Below are 24623 nucleotides of genomic sequence, written 5' to 3' on the forward strand. Positions count from 1 at the left end.
GGATAATCAAACTCCTTAGTCAACCAAGTAAGGACTTCTATGAAAGCACAGGTGAAAGTATTAAGCATGTAAAGCTACTCTTCAAAAACTTGATGCACCAGATCTTGGACGCCATGAAATTTCATTTTTATTGAAGAGTATTTGTTGAGAGGAGAGGAGACATTTGTAACAGTTAGACAGTATTTGGTTTCAATCAGCAAAAACTTCACATTAAGAAGCAGCACACATTTTATGACAAAGATAGATAAGTAGTGAAAGTAAAAATTAGCTAAACTGAGCCACAGCCTAAATAAAACAAAACCTTTCTGAACTAGAGCTCTGTGAGAGAGTTAATTGAAACTCTCATCAAAGGGGAAAAAGAGAGAGAGAGAGAGAGAGAGAGAGAGAGAGGGGACACGGTTTGGTTCAAATTCTGCCACCAATGTCATTTACAAAAACATCTGAAGTTCATCTGAACTTCATCAACACACATTGCAATTTTTCCCCATCTAAACATTCACAAGTATTGAAGTTGTTCTGTGCTATCTGTCGAATCTGACAAAGATTGATTAGGGTAGGTCACATGAGACATATCACAAGATGTTTTCCAGTACTGCCATTAGTTCCATCTACTGTGACCTGCAAACCAGGTTCATTCAAACACAAAACTTAATGACCTGTTCACTGAATTTCACAAGACATTTGTGAAAAATGCTGAAAAGAAGCTTTACTTTGCATATAATAGAAAATGAAGTTCTAGTTCTAGACAACAAGAACCATTCCAGCTGTATGCTTAATAGTCCACTGGCCTGATGCTCTTTTCAGTGTGTATATTCATAAAGAGCCAGGACATTTTAAAACTTTCATTGCGTATCCCTGCATCATTTAAGCAGTACATTGGAGGCAACTAACACTATTTTATTGATGATTCCAAATAGCCTGATAACATAGGGTTTTCTAAAAGCTTTTTGCCTGAAAAATCCTGCAGGGAGGGTTGCAAAATATATAAAATCCTACGGAAATCTCCACTTCTGCTCTGAAAGACCTGCTAGCATTTAGAAGCAATTTCTAGCCCTAGTTGCCAACATTTACAATAATGTATGTGTTTAAAAGACAGTAAGGTGCCCTGATATGTATTTTACTACATTAAAGTAAAACAAGTTTTTATACTATACTCTTTCCACAAATATAAGTAAAATGAATCTATTTTGCTAATATTTACTACTAAATGAGAAAATGGGATTGAAATACTGTATTAGAATATACTCAAAGAAACCTGTGTGGTGTGGTTACTCTTACCCCTTGAATCTACTGTGCCTAACATAAATGTTGTCTTGCCAAAACTGTCAAATTTAATTCCTTAGGAAACAATTTATATAACTTATTCATTTTCTCTCATTCCTGAGACAATCAACCCAGTCTGTATGAAATTGAGATTTTTCCCTAATAGTAAAGGTACATATTTAGAGGTGGAATAATACAAGAGCCAGGATAGCTAAAAGCCATCCTTGATACAGAGCTCCAATCCACTCTTCAGGCTTGTTAGTCAAGGGTCATGTAAGGTAATAATAATGTACTCTCAAGAGAACACAGAAATCCATATGAAAGTGTGAGCGAGACCAAAGGGTGAAGAAATTATGTAAAAGCTAATTTTTCCATTTGTTAACAAATTGAATTATTTCTAACATTACAAATCCTCCTGCAATAACAAGAATATTTCTGAATATTATGATTCAGCAAACGTGCATGTAACAGTCTAGGATGTAGTCTTCTTTTCTATCAGAGATACTGGTATCACTTTAGGGATACCTACAATTTATAGGTCTCGTCCAAAAAGATGTGCATCATTAGGTTAGCAGGACAACCCACCAAGATACAGGTCAAGAAATCGGGTGAGCTTTAAATTGAGGGAAGGTTCTGAAAGTTTGAGAGGGTTTCCAGTGGAATCATCTTCTGGGAACCTGCATGTCACTGAGAGAGAATTTCATGGACGAAGGAGTGAAGTCCATGCCTATTGATCCTACAGAAGGCACCAAGAACAGCAATGTTTAAACAGGGACCATAAAGGGAACTGTCTCAGACATTCCAATATACCTGCTTACACTAGCACTGTTTGTCTTCCTACACTCCCTTAAATCAGAACTTTTTATAGGGAACCGATTGTTAAGATTTTGGCAGCTCATCACTGCCTATATCCTCCTTTCTGCTGTTACATTACATTCAGCAAAGTTTAGCAGGCATGTGTGTTAGTGGGAATGGCATTTTTCCAAGGCCACCTCATACATTCACTGCTACATTCACGCCAACCTATACAGAAGTACATCCTCCTCTTCATACCATGGAACCATTACTAACAAAGTAGGCAGCAACACAGGAAACTGCTATTTTCCTTTGATGTCCTACTTCCACTTTGAGGCTCCATGTGATACAGACACACCCAAAAGCTGGGTGAGTAACATGAACATTGACTTTAGATGTGGCCTCTGGGGATATGTATGTTAGTAACTGGGTAGCATTTTGTTATTCAGAATATACAGAATACATCACAGATTATAATTTTACTATAGGAATGTTTGTAATATACAATGATGTTGTTTGTGGTTTGTAGTTTTTCATGGTTCCAGGGGTTGTTTGGCAGGAAGATTTTAATCCTTCTAAATAGGAATTATTGTTCCTCAATTCTGTATGGACTGATCCTGGTAGATGCTATACAGCTGCAATCCACTTTGCTCAGCAACTCTCAAGATCAGAATCATCAAGAGGGTTGAGTTGAACAGCTAAGGGAAGCACTTAAGCAACTGCTAAAAATAACAAAGGAGCAAGCAGAAACCTAGCTGTAGCAGTAGGTTATGCCTGAGCTGAAATCCTGCCCTATTGAAGTCAATGGGAATTTCGTCATTGATTTCAGTGAGGCCAGGAGTCTTAATGCTTGTCTGAGCTGTAGATTAGCAGATCACTTTTAACATAGATAGGAGTATTTTGTAGGGTTGAAACCCGGGGGCGGGGAAGGTTGTTTTGGTTTTAGCCACTTGTTTCTCTACTGAACTTTAAAATTAAAGGAGTAGTTTTTATACAACCCTTACCTGGTTCTTCAAGGAGATATCCCAACCTCTCACAATAATGGAAGGTGGGCAGCAGGGCACTTAGGAACCATAGTCATCATCATTTACATCATATTAGTTAGGAATACCACTGGAATAATGGAGATACTCTTCAATTTAAGATACACTCATTATAGTAAACATACATCAAGCTGCACCTGCTGTCCAAATTTGAAGGAAAAATTCCTGCTTCAGACCATATCTGCTGGGAAGCCTCATGAAAACACATATTGCTAGTGCGGACAGAGAAATCTGTCACTTTTGTCCTAACCCATATTGTTTCCCTAGGACTGCTTTTGTACATTTCTGTGTTGAAGAAATACAGTCACTCTTCCAAAGGAGTTTGGATACTACAGTTTCCTGCGTCTTTGTTATGATTCAACTGTGACCATTAGATGACATTGCAGAAGTGACATCTATATGAATAGAAGTCATAGCAACATAATTATTATATTTTCAAAAGAGGATCCTCTCCCTTAAAGTTATGCTCTTAAGGCCAAATGTGTGGGCTGATGCTGTCCCCAAATCAAAGCAGAAAGGGAGTTCCTCATTAGCCTCAATTTACCATATGAAGGCGGTAGGGTGTGTTGCCAAGTCTAATCCCCTTACTGAAAATATTACATCAGTAACTTCCTTGGAGCGAGGAAGAGCTCACACTGGTGAAAGACGATCCAATGATCTCAGTTAAACTTATAATGAACACACCATTACAAAGGCCAGCAAATGGATCCAATAAGTAAAAAAGTCACCGTGCAGTATTTAAAGCTATGTGTTGTGGGGGGAACCCAAATGGTGTGGAGAAGCCCTCCAACATTTGAAAGAGGCTGAGTGGTGTTTCCTGGTCTCAGAGATCACAGAAGACCCTCTATGTGAAAACCATGTGGTCAGAGGGTGACAACCTTTCCACAGCATCATCAGCCCAGAAACCCAGGCAAAATAATACTGAATCAGTTAATGTTACCTTACACAGGTAGCACCTTCCACTGTAAGAACTGACCTCCTTCCCAAGGAAAGATTCAGGAGCAATCACAAGACAAGTGAGCCTAGAAACTAGTGCATAGGAAAGGATGTCCATGTGCACAGCCCTGGCTTCTGCCAGGTATCCCAGAGAGTTAGAGGGGTAAGCCCTTTTCAAGGTCTGTGTGTGGGCAAATCCTGCCTCCAATCCCAAAAAAACTCAGAAGACAGTCTGATTGGGAACTCTGTTTTTCCCAGGTAGATGACAATCTGGTCCTTAGAGAAGATCAGAACTGGTATGCTTAAAAATGTTACAGGACAGTTTTAAAAATGAAAACTTGTTTAATTTTTATCTTGTAGTATATTTTTGGGAAGGGATAGTAGGAAGGAAAAGAAGGAAAAAACTGGAGAAGGATTTTTTTTTTAAAATGTAAAAGGCAAGAGAGAAACTTTATAATTTTCACTTAATCTAGTGGAAACACAGTTTATTGTTCAATCCAGGAACATGTGGTAAATCCCTATAAGTAATATGTTTGGCACCAGAAACTAGACCAGACTGCCTTTTTATTTCAGTTCTTTATTTGTATCACTTCTTCTATCCTTTCTTCTCTATAGACCAGATTCACGGTAAAAACTGTCCACAGTGCTGATGCCAAATGTATTTTGTATGAAATCGGCCCTCCCTTTTTTCTTTCTTAGTTCCATCCTTTTCCCATTTAATTTCTCACAGCCTGCTTTCCCTGCTGCAGTCCGCTTAATTTCCATTCTCAAACTCTAATAGTCTAATTCTGCTTCATCTCTAACCAGTTAACTCGAGAATTGGGTTGCTTTCTCTCTGAGCGTCTCCTCTTCTATTTTCTGTTCACATTCTCTCTATTGTACTCTAAGCTCTTTCATTTTTTTCATGCTTTATCCATATATATTATTTTTCACTTTGTTTATCCCACTTTTGACTACTTCTATAAATCTCGCTCCTGGTCCTGCAAATTCATGTGAGTTAGGATTTCAGAATAAGATCCTACTCCCAGCAGCTTATTTTTGATAACATGAAGATCATTTTAAGACTAGAATATTTACAAACATTGAATTAAAAAGGGGGTGAAAACATAGCCAAAGCAAGTTTAAAAATTCCAATGATTATTTGCAGAATTCTTTTCCCAATATCACCAATCGCTAATAAATAGCATATGCATAGTAATTCTGTTTATATAGACATTCCGGGTCTCAGTCCTTAAGATTTTACACAAGCAAAACACTCACTAACGTTAGCAGGAGTTTTAGTTGAATAAGGACAGAGGAGCTACTTCTGCTCTCACTGACTTCAGTGGAAGCTGTACTGAATTTATTCAAGGACTGCGAGCTTAGGCCCTCTGGCTTCTATCCTGCCACATGCTCATTGACTCTTGTCCACATGCTCATGGCCCTATATTATCCAATATTCCATCCTCAAAAAACTGGTATTTTTTGGAACCGAAGAAGGTGTATTCAAATTACAGTAGTGCTGACAATGTTCAGAATTAAAACAGTATGTTTGGATTAAAAATACAGTTAGTGCCATAAATTCTTCATAAAATATACTCCTTTGTTTATGCACACAGTGCACTTTTCTCCTTTAGAAGGAATCTAATATCAAAAGTTTCTCTTTATTTTAAACATTTTCCCCTATTACATTTGGGTAATACAAAAATATTTAAAAACAAAAATATGAACTGAAAAAATAGTAAATAGAATATTTTCCTAAATGTATTATCTCTAAATATTCTCCCATTGAAGTCATGCTTATTAGCATGCACACAAGCCTACTGGTGAGTCTATCCACTAGTAACTCCAACACAATCATGCATGTGCCTTGCAGCAAGCATAAAATACATTATTCTACAGTAAAGACTGCAATGAGAGCAGACCTGCATGCATCTGTCATTTATTTTCTACATTCCAAAAGGCCTGATACAGGCACAACTGAACAGCTGAATCAAATTCTACAGATATTTACTGTTATTTTATTAGCTTACCAACCCTCTTGGGCATGCAGATGCATATTAAAACATACGTTTTCGTTTTCAAAACAATCGCTCAAATAATATGTAGTTCATCTGAAAATAGGTGTATAGTAACCTTATATGCATTAATGACATTCTACTACAATAGAGTAAAAGCCATTGTAAAAATCTATTTCACCTTTGGAAAAAGCAACACAATTATAAACTATATACAAACATATGTTTTGCTGGGTTGTTGGTTTTTTTACTCACCAGTTGTTTCCACAATGCCCTCTAGGATGACGACAATCTCAAACTGTTCAGTTTGCATGCTTCGCTGAGAGAGGTCATAGAAGGGGCTTTTGGCATCAATCACATGGCAGATTGTAAGTGGGGAAACAAGAAAAAGTTGATCTGCCCCTGTGCTAAAACCTACATCCAGTTCAAGTTGATCGAGGGGGAGGAACTCGCCCTCAGGTGTCTGCCGAGACTAGACAAGCATGCAGAAAAAAAGAGAAAAAATCACCGCTAGTACAGCAATTTTCGAGACAGCCTGACAGCAATTCACATCATTGCCAACACTTTGCACTATCAATCATCCGAGACAAAATCCAAACAAATCATTATGCAGCTATGTTATAGAAAACCAGGCAGAAACCCAATGTTGTTCATACGGAACATGCATGAATTATTTATGATATACATCTTACTATAATTACAGCTCACTAACTCATGAGCTTTGGAAAAATGCCTGGCCCCAAAATGTCTGTTAACACAAATTACAGAAGTGGGTGTACATCAGTGGTGGTTTTGCCACCAGGACACCTGGGGCACTGCCACACTGAAAAGTTAGGAAATAAAATCAGAGTAAAATAAATGTGCCTTTAATCCAATTCTGCAGCTCATTCACAGCCTTCATTTTACAGAACATTCATGCAGGGGCAGCTCCTCCCATAGCTCAGGCTAGAGTGTAAATGTGCATGTTTGACTAGGGGGCCCCAGAGAAAAGCAGCAAGAGTTCATTGAAAAGCCACAAAAACAGCTGAAAGGAAATTTTAAAAGTACCCTTAATTAGAGCCCTGCTACTATCAGGCAAGTGGTTGCAATCAAGTCCATAGGACTATTCACATGTAAGGGACTACTCCCTGAGACTCAGGGTGGCAGATTCAGGCCATTAATGAGTATCTGTGCAGCCAGAGAGTGTTACATTGCCCCTCCTATAAGTTTAACCTATTGCCACTGGTGTATATATGTTAAAATGTAATATAAAACCACGGCATGCTACAGAATGTATCGAGAAGACCAAAGAGTCACAAGGCCACATATAGGCATTCTATTATAATAAACTTATTACATAAATCTACTGCATTTAAATGTAGATGGGCTGCTCCATGAAATGCAGGTGTATGGAAGCTGATTGACAATGCTTATGGCAGTGTAAAAGTGAGTAGAAAACATATTTTAAAGTATTCCCTCTCTACTACATACTCAGTGTGCATAAGTACATAATCACAGAGTAGAGAGTGGTGTTTGTTGTTGTAGTTAATGGTTGTCAACTTCTTTCCTATAAACTGTATTTAAAAAAATCTCATAACAAATCTGTAAAAATATTCTGAGCTGAATGCTGAAGTTCAAAGTCTCAGCTCAAATAAACCTTGTTTAAAAAAAATCTGCATATTTAATTTAAACTTTGCAGGTCATTATTATTTCAGCACCTGAACTAGCAACTGTATAATCTCAAATGCACTAGCTAGGCCTGCCACCAAAACACCACACTCACACTGCCCTTCACAACGCAGTCGTGGAGCCCAATTCTATTGCATGCAAGGAGTATGGAGTCCTCTTTCCTTGTCTCATGCAGCATAACCATGGCAGTTCTGCAGTATTAGGAACTACTGTGTCTCTTAAGAAGCTGGGTAAATTTCACCATATCTAAATGTACACTGGTAATAATAAGTTGCAAATAAAGCCTGTATGAATAATAAACCATTATTATATGATGTATAGATTCTCAGGGCACTTCTACACTGCCCTGCAGTTCAGACTACCGTGGCCTGAATAGCAGTGTACACCAAAGTGCTACACTCAAAGTCCCTCGTGGATGTCGCAGGTGTGAGTGAAAAGGTTCCTAGTTCACATTAATGTAATACAGTTTGAAGAGGATTACATTAATATGAACTAGGAACCTTTTAGTTTGCGCCAGCAGCATCCACACAAGGGAGTTACAGTGCAGCACTTTGGTGCGCATTGCTGTTCATAGCCTCATAGTTCAAACTGCATGGCAATACTGACAAGCCCTTCAATTTTTCTCTAAGCTTTGTTTTATATTTAAAATATATCACAAGACTAACACAAACAGCTAAAACTGCCTTTTATCAAAAAACAGGTCATGTGTCCTCCTTCATGTTATTCTTTTGCATGATTCTGTTTGTTAGTGAACAAGGGAAACAGGATGCAAGCTTTCTAGGTTTAATGTCAAGTCATTATGAAAGCTATTTGGTAGGTAGCAGAATTGGAATATCAAAGACAATTCTGCAGATCAAGCTTCAAATGGAATCTATTTTCAAGCAGTTTGGAAAAATTCACAGATTTCAAAATGTTGATGACAACTGCCACTTTTTTTTTCTCCATTTTTGATCATCTTAATCTACCTGTATAAGGCAGCAACATTGGTTAAAAAACGTAAACCTTCCGAGTTTTACACTTTAAAAAAAAGGTCATTTTATCACTGTAACTATAAAGATGAGAAATATCATTCCAGTGCTGTGAAAGACACTTTTTAATCTGATTTAATTTAACCTCTTGCTTTATAGGCTACGTTGCGTGTCTAGAACTAGGCTGTATTGTGTGTCTATTATTCAAATGTACGTATTTCAAAATTTAGGGGAGATTGTTTTTCTTTCAGTTACAGTAAGCTTAGGTATTGTAGCAATCATTGGTTAAAATACTGCAGACCAGAATGTGATTTTCCACTTTGTTTATTTTGTCCATTTGACAGTATTTTGCGTACAGTCAGTTTTACTGTTTCACATAAAACAGTAAAAGTGTTTTACTGTTGGGGGGAGGGATAGCTCAGTGGTTTGAGCATTGGCCTGTTAAACCCAGGGTTGTGAGTTCAATCCTTGAGGAGGCCACTTAGGGATCTGGGGCAAAAATTGGTCCTGCTAGTGAAGGCACAGGGCTGGACTCAATGACCTTTCAAGGTCCCTTCCAGTTCTAGGAGATTGGTATATCTCCAATTATTATTATTTTTTTATTATTACATGTGATCAGGCCCTAGTCCTACAATGGGCTCTGCATGGACACAGCACTCCTCTTGTGCAAAGGCAGGTCTGGAGCATTAGCTTGTCAGTTTTCTTTCTGTTTGTAAAAATTATTTGCTCTGCAACAGAGGATGGGAGGGAAAATGTTTTGGGTTTTTTGTGGGTTTTTTTTTTTAAATAGGAAAATGTGATGGTAAAAACCACAAAAATTAGCAGAGGGATTCAAGGGCAGGTATAGAATCAGAAACCACTTTTAACACATTTATTAAAATTTGACTAGATTTCAAGTTTATGGTACTTATTTAAGGTTTGTTCTGGAAAACCTTTTCCCCAGGTGATGAGTCCTTACTCACATAAGTAGTCCCTTGGCCTTACTTCCATGAGTAAGAACTCATGTGGCTACTCATATTTATAAAATTTAAATTTAAGCAAGACCAGAACACATTTAGATTAGAAATACAGTGTACAGTTTTAAAAGAGAGTATAAATAACCATTGGAACAACTTATCAAGGGCTGTGTTAGATTTTTTGTCACTGGACATTTGACAATCAAGATTTTTTTCTACGAGATATGCTCTAGTTCAAACAGGAATAATTCAGGGAAGTCCTAACACCAGTGTCATACAAGAGGTCAGACTAGATGATCACAATGGTCCCTTCTGGCCTTATAATATATGAAGGAATCTTCCATTTTATTTCCAATTAGTTTTAAACTCATAAATTACCAAGTTATAAAGAGAAAATTATCCTACCTTCAATAACTAAATATAACAACTTTATATACTTAATTGTATCAAGTGGCTCAGGCAATAAACTGAGTGAAATGCAAATGATTTGTTAATATAGCCATGATCTCGCAAAAAAATTAAAGCTTTATATAATTTTTGGATTACTAATTTACATATGATGTATAATAACAAAGGACACTTTGCAATTCTGTTACCATATATCACCCTCCTTCGTCTCTTCCTATTGACTCAATACACCTCCTTTCCTGCTGCTCTGCCATATTTTTCCCTTCTTCTCTCCCACCTCCTGCTGTTGCTCTGATTCTTTATTTCCTTTTCTTAGTGCTCTGACTATGCTGACTAGCACAGATCACTGTAGCCTTTGCTGGTAACCACAGCTTATTGTTGACTTTACCTGACAAAACAGAGAAGTTATTTTCTCCAAGTAAAAGTGAACTACCGGTAAGTCAAAAACTGGCACATCTGCCAATACCAACTTTTGATATAAGTGACCAAAATGAAGTTTCTGGTTTAAAGTAATATTGTAATACTTTTTTAAACTATTCATTGCTGATGTAGGCCAGATCTTGCATGCTACTTTACTAACATGGATAGTTTTATTTAAATCAAGGGGATTACACACACTGATAGAGTTACATTCTTAAATGTTGGCAAGATCCAGCTTGTATTATTTCCTCTAATTATGTCTTTTGTTGTTATAATTCAGAAGGCATCTGTAATTAATTATACTTAGACTGTAAACATTTACAAAAATAAAACTGTATCTGCATATATTTAAAGTGTGTGTATGTGGATTGTAGTGTTGATGGTATTATAGTCAACATAGCAGTGAATTACAAAATCCGACAAATTATGGTACCAGAGGAAGTCATACTGGTTGCCTTGAGAGAAAGATCCAGCTTTTAAGCAGCAGAGGAATCTGCTCTGGCAGCTGTATATTAAAAGCCTCTGAAACCCAAAGACTCTTCCAGATAGGCAGCAGAACAGAGGGTCAGAAAAGGGAAATTGGGATGGGGGGGGGGGAGAGACACAAATGAGGAATTCTCTATGAATTGTCAGGGTTAACCAAAATGGGAGCAGTGGAAGAGCAAGAACCATGAAAGCCACAGGTCCAGCACTCTGAAGCATCCGATTTAATTTTTAAATGATAGTGCTATAATTCCATTTTGAGATTGGATACTCATGTTTTTACACAATAGTTTATATCATCATCAGAACCCCTCAGTAAAATGTTTGTTCTGTGATGTAATTGCCTGTTTATTATTATGGTCCTCTCTCAGGATTTGGTCCTAAACGATACCAAAAATCCCAAAGCCAGTCTCTAAGAAAATCGTATTTCAGATTCACATGTAATCATAGGTTATATTTTATAGCCCTGAAGTTTTAGCTGTGAAATATGGGGGCGGGGTGAGACAAGCCCAAGAGATTTTATTGCATTTTATTAAAACAGGATTCCAATACGACAATGAATTTAAATCCATTGTAGATAGGAGTGACGAAGCTGCCTCTGCTATCACATCCTACCACAAAACAATGAGCTTTATGTAAATATATCAAATCAAACATCTAAAACGCATCTGTACAAATATCCTTGTCTGTGCTTCTCACAGGAACACTATTTTTGCCAAAAACATACAGGTGGGCCACTGAACATTTTTGGAAGGGAACTGTTTTTGTTAGCAGTCTTGTGGTCACTTCAATAATGTAAAAAAACAATGCAACTGAATACAGTCTTGTACTTAACTTGGTGACATGCTTACAATGCAATGGCATATAAATCAATAGCTGCCAAAACTGGTGCTGCTCCACTGTGTTTTGTATGCACTTTGAATAGCTGAAAATACTTTGCATACAACCATGAACTTCAGTTTATAAGCAACACAACCTGCCTTAAACACTTAAGGTTGGGCATGGAGCTACACAAAACTCAAAAGTCGTGGATGAGGGACTGTGGGGGAGGAGAGGACAGGTGCATGCTGCAGAAAGTCTGGGGGATGTTAAGGTAGCTAAGATGGGTGCTGAAGGCTGTAGGGCAGTGGTTCTTAAACTTTTGTACTGGTGATTCCTTTCAAATAGCAAGCCTCTGAGTACAACCTCCCCTTATAAATTAAAAACACGTTTTTATATATTTAACACCATTAAAAATGCTGGAGGCAAAGCGGGGTTTGGGGTGGAGGCTGACAGCTTGTGACCCCCCATAACAACCTTTTGAACCCACCCCCAGTTTGAGAACGCCTGCTGTAGGGGATAGTTGGTTGCTGTATGGAGCTGTCTGAGGTAAAGCTGGGCTTTTCCCCTCACCTTCTGCCACTGCCTAAACCCTCCCAGTGGCATCTCCCCCTGGATCCAGTATGGGAAGCCAGGAAGAGAGTAGGTATGGAGGCCTCCTGGCTGCCTGCTTGGCAGGTTATACAGGAGCCCTTGGTGGCCAGTAGCAGCAAATCCTATAACCCTGATGGACACAGGCAATCTCAGCTGAGCTACATCACAACAAGGGGCAGCTGAATGAGAGTGCAGTATTGCCACCTTCTACATTTTATCATGACTAGCGATTCAGGAGTGTTCACTTACCTCTCTCAGAAAAAAATAATGAAAGGCTGACATTGACAATTTATTAATTTTCATAAATATTCAAAATGGCCACCATCTCCTATTACTGCCATTGAGGCTGAAGCCAGCAAGATGGCCATTTCCCTACAGTCTAGATGCATGTGGTGTTCAGTGAGGCTGTCCTTAATAGAGGCTATGGGCAGGGAGAGCAGGGGGGAAGAGAAGGATGCAAATTTTGCAGAGGGAATTGGGAGAGGAGGGAGGTTGAAGGGGTTGCAGAGAACAGTGAGGGGTGGCAGATGGAGGTATCAGATGGCAGCTCTCCCAGCCTGGTGGTAGCAGTGGAAAAGGGGAGTCCTCCCAAAGCAGCCAGGGGAATACAGTGTTGCTCGGGATCCAGACAGAGAAATCCTGGGGGGGGCAGCAAGGCAACAAGGGGAAGAGCTGAAGAAGTGGTGCTGCTGGGTCCAGAGAAGAAGAGAAGCTCCAGGGGGCATCAAGGCAGAAGGGAGTCAAGACATTAAAAGGAAATGTCTGGAAGTTGCCACAGACAACTTAGGGGTGAGGCGATGGTAAGTGGAATCTCCATCTGAGCAGCCGGGAAGAGGCATGCATTTTGTGTGCACTAAAGGTTTACTATTCAAGCTGAAACTATCACACACACATACCCAGAAGAGTTGAAGGGAATTAAAAAGTCACAAGACAGACTAAAAAACATGGTTTAATGATGTTTCTAAAAATCTCATGATTTGTGGGGCAAATCTCATGAGGTTTTAAGCTCTGCTTCGTGATTTTTTATCTTAAGAGGGTTCAGCTCAGGATTTTTGATTTACTGAGATTTCCAGGATATTCTCAGTATTCTCCAATGCATGATCTTAGTAGTCTTGCAAACCTCTTGATTCTTTACTGCATTATATGTACATCCCAAATAAGGAGTAGTATGTAATAGCACCAACCCATGAATAGAATCAGGAGCATCCCGGTTGTACTAGAAGTGAGGAGCAATTTGTTGCACCCTTTCAATACATAACATGCACCCTCCTCCCAAGTGGTCGACCAACTCGGTAGGCTGAAGGAGCAAGAGGCATGGTTCCACACATTCCCTGTCCCTCCTCAGCCACTTGTCCTAATGGATCAGCAGGTGGTCAATGGAAATAAAATCATGATTTTAAAAAAATAAATTTAAAACTTGACTTCTAAAACATTTGAAATAATGATTTTTTATTTTAATTTATTATATTTAAATCAGCTTTTTATTTCCATGTTTCTAGTTCTTTACCTTCTTACCACTTTAAACTGCTAATGCAGATGTTTTGTGGTTGTTTAATTAGTTTCCAAACTGTGTATAGTGTTAGTAGAATTTCATTAGTCTTCGTAGTAAATGTTAGTGGAATTTCAGATTTACATGGAGGTTTTTTTTTAAATAATAAGTTTCACACTTAAAATCCTCATCTGTAGTGAAAAGGAAAAGTCCAAGGTTTCAATGCTGCCCTTATTATGAGCAAAACAAATTCAGACACAAAAAACAAATAAGTGAAAAGTCCGTGTTATATCTGCCACTTTCTGATATATTTAACTTCCACAAGTCAAGAAGGCTGAAATACTTAGACCAGGCTATATTTCTCTATCAAGATTTGCAATTTGAAGTCAATGGGACTTGTGCTCCTAAGTCACTTAGGTGGTTTGGAAAATCCCACCCTCAGCTCCCTAAATATGGGTTTAGGATCCTAATTTTAGGCTATTTTTGAAAATTTTGGCCTATGTGCATAAAAAAAGTTTACCGATAATTGATAATATATTGAAAGTCTAAATCACTTTTCATTGTTAGTGCTGAAGCCCTTTCATTCTGACATGACAATATTTTATGCTACAAAGACTGGTTTTAATAAAAATGCAGTTTTAACAGCTACTGCTGCAAACATTTTTGCACATGCTTAAACTTTAAGCACATTATGAGTCCAACTGAAGTATTCAGAGGAATAAAGTTACCTATCTACTAACATGTTTCCAGGATCAGAGCCTTAATTTGTATTTTTAAAAACCCAACATTTATAATCTAGTTCACTATAAATTTTAATATGATGTTACAATGATCTTTTTAAATTTGCTTGACGAAGCCTGAGGCTAATTAATTATTATTAATAATAAAGTCTTCTATAGTAGTGCCTTAAGAATGAACTAAGAATGGAGCCCCATTAGGCTAGACACTCTACAACAAACAGAGTAGCAGACAATCCCCATTCCAAAGAGCGTACAGGGTAAATAGACAAGACAGACACAGAGTGAGGGAAAGAGTATAACACATAAACAGAGTGAACAATGTGATGGTGGCAAACATGTTAGCTCCACAATTTTTTTTCAGGCAGGGGGAGGGGAGAAAGGGGGGTTGGTTTAGTTAAGAGGAATAAGCTAAAATGGAAAGAAAAGTGAAGGGAGAGGGAATATTCAAAGGAAGGAGAGAGACAGAGCAGGAGAGAAGATAAGAAGTGCAGGTGTGGATTGAAGCTGAGGTGAAGCAATTGTGAGGGAGAGGAAGGGAGAGGGTTCGAGCAAACAGCCACTCAGCACATGGCAGAGAAAGTCTAGTCAAAGCTCTCTGAGCTAAGAGGTGAAAACATTATCTAAAAGTTGTTCTGTGGGTGTCCAGATCATGATATGAAATCACTCTACCCTGCATACGATGTTCATCACTGTGCTCCCCTTGGTACCTGAACTAGGGTCAGGATACCCTTAATGTTACACTACAAAATTTTTACATTTCACAGCTGTGATATAATCCATTATTCCACAGGAGGTCCTACCAAAGTCAAGGTGCTACTCAATCTGAACAGGAGTATAAGAGTCTGGTCCCTACATTATTTTAAACAATAGGATTGTAGTTTGCAAGTGATCTCAAATGAACTTTATGATGACGGGCAGAGTTTACCAGAGAAGGCTGGGAAATATATATTTATATATTTAAGGCAGAGGAAAGGGGGTGGGGAGAGAAAGGAGTCAACAGAAATGACATGTTTTTCACTTTTGTCAAAATTCTTCAAAATCTTTAGGATTTTGTTAAAAAAAACTCAAAACCAAACATTTTCCAGAACTTTTAGTTTGAGTTTTTTGGTTTTTCAGCAAAAAACAAAAAGATCTCAACTTACATTTTTGTGAATAATTCTACTTTGTTGAAAAAGCCATTTTCCATCAAATAAGCATCTTAACAGAAGGTTTTCTTAAAACCAGCTGTAGAGATAACTTTGAAATTCCAATCTTATTACTTTGTCTTGGAATAAAACAATGTTTCACTAACCTCTAAAATGGCCTGTGTTCCTCAAATAAAGAAAATCCAAAATAGGTCTCACAAATCAGAGAAAAATGTTTACCAAGTAGTATACTGGAATGGAAAACTTTTTTAAAAGACTATTTACACATTTCAGTACTCTTTGTTAAAGTTTTCCTTTGTCTACAAGATCACTCTGACTGCAGAATTTTTTGTCGAATAATTCTATCTAGGAGCCAAGTTTCGTCCAGCATGCTCTGAGCTCAGCTCCCAGAACCTGCGCATGCTGGACGATCCATGGTGAAAAGAGATTCACAAACTTTTCAGAGTATACCCTGCAGAGCTAGTTGGGGTCAGTGTACATAGCTTCTAGCCATTTTCTGCCCCTAACTTACTCTTCTCCTTTAGCTCACTCCACACACACATCCCCATCCTCACAGAGAGCTCTCCACCAGGTCTGAAAAATTGAGGAAGGACATATTTCCACAAAACCACCTCATCCTTCCACAGTCAGGGATAAATGTGTGCGGGAAGAGCACTCTCTATGCATGTCAGCTCTGGGACACAATCCTGTCCAAAGTTACCATAATGCACAAACTCTCATACTGTTACTGTTTGTGTGGCACAGTATGCATGAACAGTCTACAGTACAATTTTTAATATAATGCTTTTAATTGTAGACTGGTTTTATGTGATTTTATTTCTACATATTACGATGCATTTGGTGTTTTATTTAAATTGATACTAATACAAGTTTCTTCATAGAAATATTTATATTCAACAAATTTGCACAATACATCTCACTCATGGACTGGCTCACTCTTCTAAACCAAGCATAAAAAGTGACTATGGACTCTTGCACTCACATTGGTAATATCTGCTAAGCTTTGTGGAATCATGGCAAGTTCTAAAAGCAGCTTCAGCTTTTATAATCCTTTGCAGGGACATGCCAAAATTACACAAAGGGAGAACTTTTTAATTCATAGACCAGCATTGTTATTGAAATGTACCTCAGGGCTAAATGCCTTACAATAATTAATTTAAATATAAGGTTGGGCTAAGATCAGTAGTCTGACCTCTAACTGGACAGTAGAGCCTAATAATGTAAAGCAGTTCCATGGTTTATTTTGGTGCCCTCTAAAGACTAGATGAACACCACCAACCTGGTTATTTCACACATAATTTATTTTAGTAATTTAAAGTACTGATAATAGAAAACAATCCCCTTTAACCAGATATGGAAAATATATAACTAATGTCTGATTTAATTATCAAAAATATCTAAAATAGCTGCCAACGGGGGAAGTTAGAGTACCTCCCTTAAGTATTTCAATTTTGATCTATGGAAATTATCCTGGCAAGGTAATAAAGAAGCAACTTCAATTTCTTTAAATTTTTCTATCCTATGATGCATACGAGAAATTCACTGACGTTGAGGACAATGTGTGGAGGTTAGACTCTTCCATGAATTAGTATGTAACTATGGACCTGGTTCTCCAAATACTACAGAAAATAGAGAATAATCTCATTTGGAAATGTTTGTTCAGGTCCAAATGCCACAATCCTGCCACTGAATCCATGTAGTGAGACACTTACACTGGTGCTCATCTGGCTAGGCAGTGTGCATCGTTGATGGGTCCAGGAGCAATGGGGACACCCCCACAAGTGGGGGGGAGAGGGAAAGATCTGAAGCAGGAGCAGCTGGGGCACAGTTCCTGCACTTCCCCAGGTTCTCCCTCCCCATAGCATGTGTGTATGGGAGAGGGGAAAAGTGCTGCTTCTTCCCCTTTCCCACGCCCATTCCCATTCCCTGTGCTGTGGGGCAGGGGGAGGGGCCTGTCCTGCCTACTACTGCTGCTGCCATTGGACACAGAGGGTGGGGATGGGCCAGCTGATTCTCTCTCCCCTACAGGGCAGCAAGAAGGTGGAGGCTGTGTCTGTTTGGTGCTTGGAAGCAGCCATGTTGGGCTCTTTTCCAGGCCCACCCTTGTCTAGTGAGCTAGATTTCTTATGATGCCAGGAGAAATCTGATTGCCAAGTTTTCTTCAGGCTCTGGAAGGGATATTTTCCGATAAGACAAAACTGTCAAATTTCTATGTGGGATTTTTCACCTTCCAGCCATAATCCTGGAGGTCCAGATTTAGGGTTTAAATAACATCTGTCATGACTTTAAAAGTTTCTAGTACAATTGGTGGGCTCAAAAGCTTCCAAGGTGAGGTCCATGTAACCCAAGGGGCTGCTTCAGCAAGGACCCCAAGAATAGCATTGCACAATGAGGGGGTACGCTCCCATGTCTCACGCACCGTGAGGTCCCCTCATCTCTTCTACCTCCTGCATGGAGGAGAGGGAAACAGGTTGGGACTCTGGCTTCCAGCCAGGGTTCCCTCACTTCCATTCTCATGTCTGCCAAGCTGGAGCCATTGATGAACAGTTGAAACCTGCTCTAGAATAGCCCTGCCAGGTAATTTACAAAGTTTTAATAAAGTTGCAGCCTCTGCATTTAACCATACTGTGGCATATATGCTTCACTGTTTGGAAATCAATGGGACTCTGCCTACACTTTTCAAATTGCAGGACTGGGGCCTTAGTTAAAACCATGGAACTGCCATGATTTTAAAGGACTTCCACAGGGGTAACTGAGAGCAGAATTTGGCTGGGGGGACGGGGGAGGGGGGAATATCTTAACCTTTGTTACCAATAACCCTTGAGAATATTTAAAAAAAATTAATTTTCAATATTTTAGTGTAGTGAATATCCATTTTCTAGAGGATGAGGATTGACTAGTCAGATTCTAGTCAATTTCATTTGCAGACTACTATAATCTAGGGGCTTCATCCAAAGCCCATTGAAGTTAATGGGAGTTTCTCCCATTGACTTCAATGGATTTTAGATCAAGCTCTATAAGAATACTGAAATGTCTGAGTTGCAAACACTTCAGGTGGATATTTTAAAATATGTACTGTTTACCACAGAATTTTTCTTGTAGAACACCATAGAAATATTTAAATTGCTTTTAGGTTTTGGACAAAATTTGACTTGAATCTAAGTTTATTTTAGGTCATGTAAGGATGTTAAATTATATTTACAATGTCAGTTAAACGATCAGTTTTCCTTACAAATCATCTATACAATTTTAAAACCCACTATCTTGAGATTAGGCCTCCCATGAAGTTAATGAACTATCTGCACATATCTCCATGACTAGTCCTCAATATTATTCAAAAAAAGATACACCAGAAAATTGACAAAACAAAAACAAAAGTTAAAACAATAACCAGAGATTCTGAATGGAGATTGCTTTCTTTAAAAATAGACCCCGTTTACTTAACAGCTCAAAATGTAGACTATATAATGTTAAGGGCAGGAATCTACCTATTCTGTCTATAAAATGCACACATATTACAGTACTGAATAGACATAGTAAACAAACTGGAAATGTGTTGACAGCAAACTATAGTGTAAAGGGTGCAGAGACCAAAAGTTAAAGCCAACTGTAGAAAATACACTTGTGCTTCCAAGATACTCCAAAGATTGACGCACAAAGAAGCAAACAAAGAAAAATGTTGATTTAAAAAACTGAGCTGGATGGAGGGGAGTTTAAAAGTTAACTATGACTTGGGAATCTAATGCTTTGAAAATGAAGATAAATAAATGAAGATGAATTCTGATAGAGTGGGAATGCAAGTACTCTGGAGATAGAAGAGGAAGGTGGAAATGGGAGTGCTCAGAAGGAAGGTGATGGAGCTGAGAGTGCTGTAAAGAAAGAGGAGAAAGGAAGGAGAAGCAGAAAAGACAATGGAAAAGCTCTGGAGAAAAGAGGAGGAAGGTATTGAAGTTAGAAGTGGTAAGGTGAAGAAATCATCTTGAATGCTGTCTGGAAGAGGTGGGAAAGTAGAAGGGGAGCTGAGAGTGGTCTGGGGAAAAGGAGGTTGATGAAAGGGGAAGAAAGTCTGAGTGCTTCAAGGAACGAGGAAAGGTGCAGGAAAGGTGAGAGAATTCTGGGGAGAGGGTGAAGGGTGAAATGTGAGTGCTCTGTGGAGGAAGAGGCAGCATGAGGACTACAGGAAGCAGTGGAATGTGCAGGAGGTGTTAATGCAGAGGAGGCGGAAAAGATGGTGTGAAGGTTCTGGAGAGAAGAGGAAAGTGAAGGAGGAGCCGGATGAACTTTGCGAAGGAGACAGCAGCACAAGAGCTGTGCAGAGAAATGAATGGTTCATGAGGCTGTTTGACCACCAAGGAGAGGACAAGAACAGGACCATGAACTTACTTTAAGTAGCTTGCAGCGGATCTGCGCGGAGACCATGTGGCTGTTGCGAAGGTTGCCTACCCTGAACATAAGGGTAAGTTTGCCGTCCCGCATGGAGATGACAGCATGCTCACTGAACATCAGTGTCTCTGCCCGCTTCTTAGGCTGGGACATCTTGATAAACATGCAGCCAATGAGGAAGGCATCCACAATAGAGCCCAGGATGGACTGGAAGAGGAAGAGTATGATACCCTCGGGGCATTTGTCAGTGATATAGCGGTAGCCATAGCCAATGGTGGCCTCAGTTTCAATAAAGAACAGGAAGGCAGAGGGGAAATTGTAGACATTGGCCACACAGGGAGTGTAGTTATCATCATGAGCTTTGTTCAGATCACCCCGCATGTAGGCGATGAGCCACCACATGGAGGCCATGAAGAGCCAGGCCACAGTGTAAGTGAGAATGAAGATAAAGAGGTTCCAGCGCCACTTGAGGTCCACCAGGGTGGTGAACAGGTCCGACAGGTAGCGGCTTGTCTCGCTGCCCAAGTTGCCATGCTGCACATTGCAACGACCATTCTTGTCCACAAATCGCTGCCTCTTTCTTCTAGGAGCAGCTGCTGCTGCTTGCTGCTGGTGGAAGCCTGAGCCACTGGAAGAGGTGGTCACTACCTGGTAATCGTCCCCAAATTTCCTTCGGAGTGCAGACATAATATGGAGGAGCTAGCCAGAGTCACCAGAAAGGAGGCACCACTAGGCTTGCACAGCACAAGGGGGCGAGGGTCTGCCTCTCCCCTTCACTCTCTACTTTTCTACTCCTCTCTCTCCCTGCCTCTTTCCTTCCCTGTTTCTCTGCCCTTCTGCACTTTTCTGTCTCCCTTCCTCTTTCTGATTCTCTCCTTACCTAATCTTTTCTTTCCCTTCCTGCTTCTCCCCTCACTCCCCTTTTTTCAGCTGCTGCTTCTTTTTGCAACCCCTTACTTTCCAATCGCTCCCTAATTAACAGGCAGAACCTTCCCTTCCCTCCCCACCCCCCTTAAAACCAGGAGCCACACAAAGACATGCAGTCCCGTTTTACCTTTGTGCAGCTCGCTCGCTCTGTATCGCCCTTATTCCACTTCCCTCTGCTGCACCTGTATGTCAGAGGGGGAAAACCGATGTATTCCGAGCAAACTAGCTGCAAAGCCTGCAATGAGAAGGGCAGGTGCTTGCCCCTCTCCTCCCCGTCTTCCTGCTCCTCCACGGCGCTATCCTTTGGCGAGGACCGGGCACAAAGGCATCTCTTCCCAGGCTCAGTGCACCCCTGGTAAGGCGGGGAACGGCAGCGGCAGCCTCCTGACCCCCTGCCCTTCCTAATCCCCCCACCCAGCAAGTGAGTCTCTTTCCAGCCGGGTCTCACTATCGGCTGTTCAGCCGGGCACAAGTCAGGCACATGGGCGGAGAGGCGATCGGCGAGCACCGGGCACCTCAATCCCCGGGAGGAGGCAGCTTCCTAGCTGCGGCTCAGGACCTGCTCCTCTCTCTCCTCAGCCCCGGTTCTGCTGCTTACAGGACGGCTTGAGATACGGGTCCCCCATTATCCCCCGGCGGCGGCTGGTAGCAAGGAGGGACCCCGGGAGCCCGGCTCGGGCAGCTCAGCAGGAAGGACCCTGCTGGGCTGGCAGCTTCTCCCCGCCCTCTGCACACCGCGGGGCGGAGGTTACAGCCTGTCGGTTGCGCCCGTTCAGGTTTTTAGCTGGAACGGGAATTACGCTCCATGGGTTTTTTCCTCCTCATGCTAGCGGGCGGCGCGATTCGCGGCGTGGCGAGGCAGCGGCAGCAGCCCGGGGGTGTGCGCGCGGCGGCGCGTGCGGGGAGCGGCGGAGCTCGGCTAGCCCCGCCCGCCCGCGCCTGCCCCTGCCCCTGCCTGCCCTGCACCGCTGCTGCTTGGCTCTGCAGTGCCGGGCAGCACCGGCGCCCCCCAGAGCAACGGGCTCCCCCCAGCGGCTTCCAAACCCGCCTCCCGCAGAGCAGGCAAACGGGCTGCGGCTTACGGCTCGTGGATCACTGGCTCGGAAGCCGACAAATTGCTGCGATTGTGGCACATCATCAACAGCAGAGGCAGCGCTCGGTGCAAATGAGTTGTTCGCCACCTAATGCAGAACATATGAGAGAGTCGCCACGTGATCTTGCCCACACGTGAGGGGCCCAAAGACCCTCACAGGACCGCAGTGGTGCGCCAGGCTCCCCAGCAATATGTTCCCTCCCCGCTCTATACACCGCCCTCCTCCGCAAATAGTCCCTAACTCTCCTTCCTCTCAAACCCTCCGTCTTCGCCGCCTCACACCCCAGCGCTGCTCCTTTCCCTCGGTACCTCACACGCCTCCCTCCAGCCCAGCCCCTTTCCCCAAACACCCCTTGCTGTGCCCCAAGCCTCCACTGCCTACCCCTTGTTCTCCTATCCATGTCTCCCCACACTCCTCCCTCTACCCTCCCCTTCATAACCAGCCTCCCACTCTCCCTTCCATCTAAATACCCCTGCCTCCCTAACGCTCCTCCTCACAGTCCCCCTCAGCCAAAGCAACCCCCCACCATGCGCCCCTCCCTCCAGTTCCTCGCCAAGGTCCTCCCAGTCCCACCTCCCCTCTCTCAGGTTTCAGCTTCCTTCTCCTACCAGTCTTGTATCCCACCCGTGGATGAACTAGGGGGTCACCAAATGAAATTAAAAGGCAGCAGGTTTAGAAGAAACAAAAGGAAGTATTTTTCACACAGTGCACAGTCAACCTGCGGAACTCTTTGCCAGAGGATGTTGTGAAGGCCAAGACTATAACAGGGTTCAAAAAACAACTAGATAAATTCATGGTTGGGTCCATCAATGGCTATTAGGGATGGTGTCCCTAGCCTCTGTTTGCCAGAAGCTGGGAATAGACGGCAGGGGATGGATCACTTGATGATTACCTGTTCTGTTTGTTTCCTCTGGGGTACCTGGCATTGGCTACTGTCAGAAGACAGGCTACTGGACTAGAATGGACCTTTGGTCTGACCTAGTAGAGGCATTTTATGTTCTTTTCACATGCATGGGGCTGTGCATGGGCCAGTTCCCCTTCTTTCCCTCCTGGGGGTGGCGGGGAGGGGAGTACAGGAGTGCCTGGGGGTGGTGCAGTCTCCTCCCTGTGATCTAGTCTAGCTCAGTCTCCTGGCTGACTCCTCTGCTCTGATATAGCAGGATTGGCTTGGGGAGGGGGGTTGGGAGGCCTTTCAGCTGCCCAGGAAGGAGGCAAAACAACCCCTAGAGCAGGGATACTCAGACTGAGGTTCTGGAACTGCAAGTGGATCTTTAATGTGTCTCCTGCAGCTCTTTATGGCACATGATATTAAAACACTGTGTGGTTGAATATATAGTACAATAGTGAAGGAAACAATGAATTCACAAGACTGTGACCCTTTCTGGTAATGTTGATTGCTAATTTGGTTCCTGAATCACTTAAAGTCTGTGTATCACTGCCTTAGAGGCAGGAGGGTGCATTCCACTGAGCCCAAGGGTTCAACAGTTGATGGGCAACAAGCACCCCCATGCTGCAGCACCCAACAGTGAATTTTCCCAGCCTCCACGCCCCCCATGAAAGGTCAGGGGATGGAGAGAAGTACCCCCCCAACATTATGCTCATGCAATCACCTGGTCAATATACTCACAGCACAGAGATGGGACACCATAGAGCTTTTTTACTTTTCTAATAAAAAGCTGATGTTGTTGGGCTCCAGAGATAACACTATGGTTTGGGATTGGACTGATCAGACACTTGCTATTCTAAGGACCCATCTAGTTCAGTTGAACCTTTTCAGCATGAGGGCCAACTACTGTCAGGGGGCGTGGGTACCCACTGCCTGGTTAGGGTTGCATTGAAAGAAACAGCGAGTCCTGTGGTACCTTATAGACTAACAGACTTATATATACCTGCCCCTGGAAATTTCTACTACATGCATCCGACAAAGTGGGTATTCACCCACGAAAGCTCCAATACATCTGTTAGTCTATAAGGTGCCACAGGACTCTTTGCTGCTTTTACAGATCCAGACAACACAGCTACCCCTCTGATATTTGAAAGAAACAGTTACAGCAGCAGTTTGCTCTGACATTTTTATTTTTTACAACTTAATAGCTGGTTGCTTAAAGTTTAAAGGTGTGTGGAGGTGGCAATAAAATAATTTCCTGGGTTATTTCCTTTTAAAAAAGTACCCTCTTTGTGTTTAAAAAAAGCACTCATAAAATTTCCTATTGATGAACTTTTACCAGTGTCGCTATTTTGTGCCCTGCCATAACTTTTTAAGGGAATTCCATTAACCCCTCACATTTTACACAGCTGTCCCTTCGTGCACCTACTAGTGCCCACAGCCGTTCGTTTCCTTTCTTTGGCTCCCCCCGCCCTTATTCTCCATAACACCTTTCTTTAGGGAGGCTGAGGGAGAGCCTGGTGTGCGCTGGCTGCTGCTGGTCTTCCAGGCTGTGCGCCTGCTTCCCTGCCTGCAGCTGTGATCAGCACGCTGCCTGCGGACCCAGTGG

At 41.5% G+C, this 24623-nt stretch overlaps 1 protein-coding gene across 4 annotated transcripts in view; it reads right to left on the bottom strand.

The window, feature by feature from the left end:
- KCNJ3 (potassium inwardly rectifying channel subfamily J member 3) overlaps positions 1–21299 on the bottom strand; it is a 164358-nt gene extending 143059 nt beyond the window's left edge. For 2 of the 4 annotated variants that reach the window (XM_039494956.1, XM_039494957.1), the window contains exons 1-2: positions 20108–21299; positions 6290–6506 (exon numbers count right to left, since the gene is read on the bottom strand). In XM_039494956.1, the coding sequence (XP_039350890.1) occupies positions 6290–6506; positions 20108–20794 (904 nt within the window). In that variant the 5' untranslated portion in view covers positions 20795–21299. Of the gene's footprint in view, positions 1–1792; positions 2000–3062; positions 3172–6289; positions 6507–20107 lie in introns of all 4 variants that reach the window. The other 2 variants (XR_005586235.1, XR_005586234.1) reach the window with 2 other exon arrangements.
- Between the last annotated feature and the right edge of the window lie 3324 nt (positions 21300–24623).

Source organism: Mauremys reevesii, linkage group 11 (genome assembly GCF_016161935.1).
Source record: "Mauremys reevesii isolate NIE-2019 linkage group 11, ASM1616193v1, whole genome shotgun sequence".
Taxonomy (NCBI): Eukaryota; Metazoa; Chordata; order Testudines; family Geoemydidae; genus Mauremys; species Mauremys reevesii.